The sequence below is a fragment of the Myotis lucifugus genome, unplaced genomic scaffold (genome assembly GCF_000147115.1).
Source record: "Myotis lucifugus unplaced genomic scaffold, Myoluc2.0 scaffold_674, whole genome shotgun sequence".
Classification (NCBI taxonomy): Eukaryota; Metazoa; Chordata; class Mammalia; order Chiroptera; family Vespertilionidae; genus Myotis; species Myotis lucifugus.
Genome location: NW_005871722.1, coordinates 42178 through 48433, shown reverse-complemented (window position 1 = coordinate 48433; position 6256 = coordinate 42178). Strand labels below are relative to the sequence as shown.

Genomic DNA, 6256 nt, shown 5'->3' with positions numbered 1-6256 from the left:
GGTGTGGATGTGGCGCCCGTGTTGTGTGACCGCCATGACGCCAGTGCCTTTCCTGCCGAGGTCACGCTCGCCTCGCCGCTCCCTCTCCCGGGCACTGCAGTGAGCCGGGTCGGCACGCAGGGCCCTGACCCCAGGCCTCTCCTCAGGCGGACCCCGACCAGGACGCCTCCCGCAGCCGGCTGCGCAACGCCCAGGAGAAGATGGTGTACTCCCTGGTGTCCGTGCCGGAGGGCAATGACATCTCCTCCATCTTCGAGCTGGACCCCACCACCCTCCGCGGCGGCGACAGCCTGGTCCCCAGGTACGGCTCCCGGGGCTCTCCCGCGGGCCAGGGCCGTCTCTGCGGCCTGGCGGTGCCTTGGAGTCTTTCTGGAAGGTTTCGTACAGGGGCTGCTGAAGGACTGTTCCCACTGCCCATTGAAACACGGCTGAATTCTGTTTTATTTTATTTTTATTTTTATTTTTTTGGCTTATCATTTGTGAGTTCTTGGTGGTTGGACAAGAAGTGCTATACAGTGGGGCCTTGACTTACGAGTTTAATTCGTTCCGTGACGGAACTCGTAACTCAAATTACTCGTATGTCAAATCAAAAGTGAACGAGTGAGACACGTGATGCTGGGCTGATGTTGTGGCGTTCACTGTGACGTTCACTGCGCCAACTAGCGGAGTATCTGAAGCTGGCTCATAACCTGAATTTTAGCTCGCAACTCAAAGCAAAAAATCGGCTGAGAGACGGCTCGTATCTTGAAAAACTCGTTAGTCGGGACACTCGTAAGTCAAGGCCCCACTGTATTTGGGTCGATAAGCCGAACCTGAAGGTCGCGTCGCTCGGTCTTTCCTCTCTTTCTCCTCCCAAAGCCGAGAGATCTGGCGAATTGGATAAAAATTTGAGAAGAAATTCTAGAAGAGGGGATGTTTGAAGTTCGCTGAGGGCAAAGTAAATTCTACTTAGGAGTCAGACCAGTCTTCTGTGGCCACTTGACTAAGTTGAGCTCCGTTTTGTTCATGAGAAGGCGTGTGGGTGGTAACTGGGTGTGAATGTGGCGGAGCTCGCGCGTGACGAGGTGGCAGCGTCTTCTCGCTGAGCGCTGCCCGTCCGGGCCCAGTGCCTGGCACTGCGCGTGTCCTAGGGTTTCACCCCCACAGGAGCCCCCGTGGGACCTGTGTGCCATTCGCCCTTTTAAAGGTAGAGAAACGGAGGCACAGGGCGTGTCAGCCACGCCCACAGCAGCGCGTCCCATCAGAGCCCACGTCTCAGTGTTTAGGCCGAACAGGGTGCTCGGGCCACTGGCTCAGCGCAGCGTTGCTGTCTGGCTGTGTCGATAGACTGTTCTAGGCCGTGGCTGCAGAGCCTCCGTGTCCCGGCCCCACACCCTCCCTTCCTCTCCCAGGAACTCCTACGTGCGGCTCAGACACCTGTGCACCAACACCTGGGTGCATAGCACCAACATCCCCATCGACAAGGAGGAGGAGAAGCCTGTGATGCTGAAGGTGAGTCCGCAGCCCCCCGGGCCCCCTTGGCCCTGCTCCCCACCCCCGCTGCCGGGCTCCTCAGGGAGGAAGGGGGCCGGGGTTCTGCTGCTCCGGCAAAAGCGTGGTCACGGGCAGCCTAGAGCGTGGTCACGGGCACAGGAGAGTGTGGGCACGGGCAGCCTGGAGCAGTGATGGCGAACCTTTTGAGCTCGGCGTGTCAGCGTTTTGAAAAACCCTAACTTAACTCTGGTGCCATGTCACATATAGAAATTTTTTGATACTTGCAGCCATAGTAAAACAAAGATTTATATTTTTGATATTTATTTTATATATTTAAACTAGAGGCCTGGTGCACAAAATTTGTGCACTGGGGGTGGGGGGGGGGTCCCTAAGCCCAGCCTGCACCCTCTCGCAGTCCAGGAACCCTCAGGGGATGTCCGACTGCCACTGCACTTGCCAGCCATGAGCCCGGCTTCTAGCTGAGCGGTGCTCCCCCTGTGGGAGCGCACTGACCACCAGGGAACAGCTCCTGTGTTGAGCATCTGCCCCCCCTGGTGGTCAGTACGCGTCACAGTGACCAGTCATTCCGCTGTTTGGTCGATTTGCATATTAACCTTTTATTATATAGGATGCCATTTAACAAAGAAAAATCAACCAAAAAAATGAGTTCACGTGTCACCTCTGACACGCGTGTCATAGGTTCGCCATCACTGGCCTAGAGCGTGGTCACGGGCACACGAGAGCATGGTCATGGGCAGCCTGGAGTGTGATGACGGCGCTCTCGCTGAGGGACCGGCCAGCGCGAGCCCCCGGCTTCTGAAATAACCAGAACCTTTCCTTTCCTCCTGTGGGCTCTGCCCTGAGGGCGAGCATTTGTCCGGTTTCATGTCTGTGTGGACGGTGCTCTGGGGGAATTGCTTGTGCCTTGAGGCACATCAGGTCCCGGCTGACTTTCCCAGTCTTGATTATGTCTTTGTTCCTGCGAACTTAAATGTGCAGGTTTGTTTCTAGAAAGATCTCCCATCCTCTTCACTGTCCCTCCCTGAAGCCCCCTCTCCCCCCCGCGTGCCTCCTCCAGAACCACAGAGAAGAAATGCACAAACAGGGGTTTTCTTGTTAAAATTGGAATGCCACATGCACCATTTTGGGGGGGAGGTTCTTGGCATTTTTCCTCTACTTTTGTGAACATTTCGGGGTGTAGGAGAGTTGGGAGGGGGTGCCGGACCCAGCCCTGTGACATGTGACTTGGAGCCAGGAAGGAGCGTCTTGCTCATTTGCTTTTCCCATGAACTTATAACCCGCGTTGGATCCGGGTCTCCCGTGCTCCCTGTAGCACAGCGGTTCTCAAGCTGTGGGTCGCGACCCCTTGGGGGTCGAATGACCCTTTCACAAGGGTTGCCTAAGACCATTGGAAAACACACATATAATTAATTACATATTGTTTACAGTAGCAAAATTACAGTTATGAAGTAGCAATGAAAATAATTTTGTGGTTGGGGGTCACCGCAACATGAGGAACTGTATTAAAGGGCCGTGGCATTAGGAAGGTTGAGAACCACTGCTGTAGCACATGAAGCTGTCGGTGAGGGGGCCTCCTTCCCGCCCCCCTGTCCCCTCAGCACGAGGCTCCAGGGGTAGCAATGTAGCAGCCTGGGGTGCTGCCTGTCCAGTTGGTTGCGCCTGCAGGGCAGCCCCAGCTCTGTGGGTGGCCCGGTGGCCCGTAAACATGGCGTGTGATGTCGCCCTGAGGGGGTCTCGTCCCCGAGGCTGCTGCAGAGACTGCCCTGTGTTGCAGATCGGCACCTCGCCCGTGAAGGAGGACAAGGAGGCGTTCGCCATCGTGCCGGTCTCCCCTGCGGAGGTCCGGGACCTGGACTTCGCCAACGACGCCAGCAAGGTGCTGGGCTCCATCGCGGGGAAGCTGGAGAAAGGCACCATCACACAGAACGAGAGGAGGTGAGGGCTCCCACGGGCAGACACGGCCTCCCACGGGCAGACGCGCCCTCCGCGGCCTCCCGGGGCCTCTCAGGTCCCTTGGGGAGAGCGTGTGAATGCCACGTGTGAGAGCAGCAGGCCTCAGCCTTGTGGGTGAATCAGCCTGTGGTTTTCAAGACATCGTCTCCTTTGAATTCATTCTCTCTCTTTTTTAAAGTATATTTTTACTGATTTCAGAGAGGAAGGGAGAGGGAGAGAGGGATAGAAACACCAATGATGAGAGAGAATCATGGATCGGCTGCCTCCTGCACGCCCCACACTGGGGATGGAGCCCGCAACCTGGGCACGTGCCCTGACCGGGAATCGAACCGTGACCTCCTGGTTCATAGGTCAGTGCCCAACCACTGAGCCACACCGGCGGGTGCATCCGCTTTTTGGAAGTCTCTGAAGTTGAAAAGATCCTATCGCTCTGTCTCCAGCTCCATCTCGGGAAACGTCAGGGCCTGAGGTTCCTCTGAGATAGTTTGATGGCTCCTAGTTTGTGAAGGTGACAATCCTTCCGTGGACACGCACGTGTCATCTCTGTGTCACTCTGGTCAGTGTCGGCCTCGTGGTCAGTCCCGAGGACACTGGGCGGGTGGGTCTGCTTCTGTGGGCCTGGTCCTCAGGCCTGGACCTCACGGGCAGTGCCCACCGGTTTGCTGACCATGGAGCCCCTCCCCCGTCTGACAGCCTCTCTGCCCCCCAGGTCGGTGACCAAGCTGCTCGAAGACTTGGTGTACTTCGTCACCGGGGGGACCAACTCCGGTCAGGACGTGCTGGAGGTGGTCTTCTCCAAGCCCAACCGTGAGCGGCAGAAGCTGATGCGGGAGCAGAACATCCTCAAGCAGGTGGGTGGGCTGTGGCCCGTGGGGCTGGCGCTGCAAAGAGTCAGTGGGGTCGCTGATCGGGGAGGGACAAAGGTGGCTCCACAGCTCCATCAACACTGATGTGAGAGAGACAGAGACATCCAACCCGTTGCCTTGTGCAGGGATGGGGATCGACCTATAACCCAGGTACATGCCCTTGACTGGGAGCCCTGAGAGCGACACTTCAGTGTGCAGGCTGGTGCTCTAACCACTGGACACACTGGCCAGGGTGGTGTGTTCTTCTGTTTCACTGATGAGAAAACCAGGTTACCTTGATGGGTGCTGCTGGGAAGGCGTACGGGGTGTGAGTTCAGCCTAGATTCCCCAAGACCCAGTCTGTCCTGGTGACCGCCGCCCTAACGCCGCACTTCCCAGGGCTGGAGGCCCGCGGGTCCAGGCGGACTGGACTGGGCGAGTCCTGGCCCCTGGGTGGAGGGACGCGGTGTCAGGCCGTGGCTGTGTGTGTGTGGACAGTCTTCCCTGTCGTCCAGCGATGCGGAGTTACCTTGGTTCCAGACCGACGGCTGGCTGACACGGACGATGGCGGTGTTTGCTTTCTTCTCGCACACAGATCTTCAAGTTGCTGCAGGCCCCGTTCACAGACTGCGGGGACGGCCCGATGCTGCGGCTGGAGGAGCTGGGCGACCAGCGGCACGCCCCGTTCCGGCACATCTGCCGGCTCTGCTACCGGGTCCTCCGGCACTCGCAGCAGGACTACAGGAAGAACCAGGTGGGCGCGGGCGGCGGGTGACGGGGTCCTCCGGGTCCAGGCTCCTGTGAGCTCCAACGGTCACATGTACATTTTAAAAAAGATATTTTTATTGATTTCAGAGAGGAAGGGAGAGGGAGAGAGAGAAAAACATCAAGGATGAGAGAGAATCCAGCTGCCTCCTGCACATCCCACACTGGGGATCAAGCTCACAACACAGGCATGTGCCCTGGCTGGGAATGGAACTGTGACCCCCTGGTTTGTAGGTTGATGCTCAACCACTGAGCCACACCGGCCGGGCACGTGTACATTTCTTTCACAGATGGAGAACAGTTCATTGTTAAGTTTGCTCTTAGGAAGGAAACGAGGTTTTTGGGAGCCTGGGAAGATATACTTGAGTCCTGAAGAAGGAAATCTGAGAATTTCCCTCTATGGCCGCCTTGTAGCACGGTTCCCTCCCCCCTCCCTTTTTTAAGTATGTTTTTATTGATTTCAGAAAGGAAAGGAGAGGAATTGAGAGAGAGAGAGAGAGAGAGAGAGAGAGAGAGAGAGAGAAAGAGAGAGAGAGAGAGAGAGACATCACTGATGAGAGAGAATCCAGCTGCCTCCTGCACGTCCCACACTGGGGAGCAAGCCCACAACCCGGGCATGTGCCCTTGACCAGAATTGAACCCGGGACCCTTCAGTCTGCAGGCCGACGCTCTATCCACTGAGCCACAGCAGCCGGGCGAGGTCACCCTTTCTGACATGGGTGGTGTGTTTGCAGTAGTTCTCACCGCGTGGTCCTTTAAGGCTTCGAACGTGATTCCATGTGTTTGTGCTTGAGATGCTGGCCGAGGGGAAGAACCAGGTCCCTGTGGGGCCGAGCTGGGCACTGGAATGCTTCAGCCTGCCGCTCGGAATGGCACGCCACTTAAAACTTAGGAATTCCTTATTTTCTGAAATTTTCCATGGAATATTTTTGGACCATGGTGCACCCCAGGCCCCTGAAACCGCGGAGAGCGGAATCTCGGATCCGGGGGACGCTGTACTGCGGGACGATGCTTTTGTAACCGACTCACAGCTTTTGGTTTTAAGCCTCGACTGCCCTGGGTCTGGCCTTTAAGTTTGAGTTCTTCTCTGTCGTTCAAGGTTTTTGTTTTGTCATCGTAAAGACAGTGTTGATCTCCAGCAAAGCAAAGCCACAAAAGGTTAGATAAGCCTTGTTAGCAAGGATTTCTAAACGGCCGAC

The 6256-nt window shown here is 56.6% G+C and overlaps 1 protein-coding gene across 1 annotated transcript in view; it reads left to right on the top strand.

Moving 5' to 3' along the window:
• Positions 1 to 6256, top strand: part of ITPR1 (inositol 1,4,5-trisphosphate receptor type 1) — a gene marked incomplete at its 3' end in the record, with an annotated part of 121723 nt that overhangs the window by 77425 nt on the left and 38042 nt on the right. The window contains exons 13-17 of the mRNA XM_023746403.1: positions 147 to 301; positions 1392 to 1491; positions 3269 to 3429; positions 4157 to 4298; positions 4888 to 5046. Of these exons, the coding sequence (XP_023602171.1) occupies positions 147 to 301; positions 1392 to 1491; positions 3269 to 3429; positions 4157 to 4298; positions 4888 to 5046 (717 nt within the window). The remainder of the gene's footprint in view (positions 1 to 146; positions 302 to 1391; positions 1492 to 3268; positions 3430 to 4156; positions 4299 to 4887; positions 5047 to 6256) is intronic.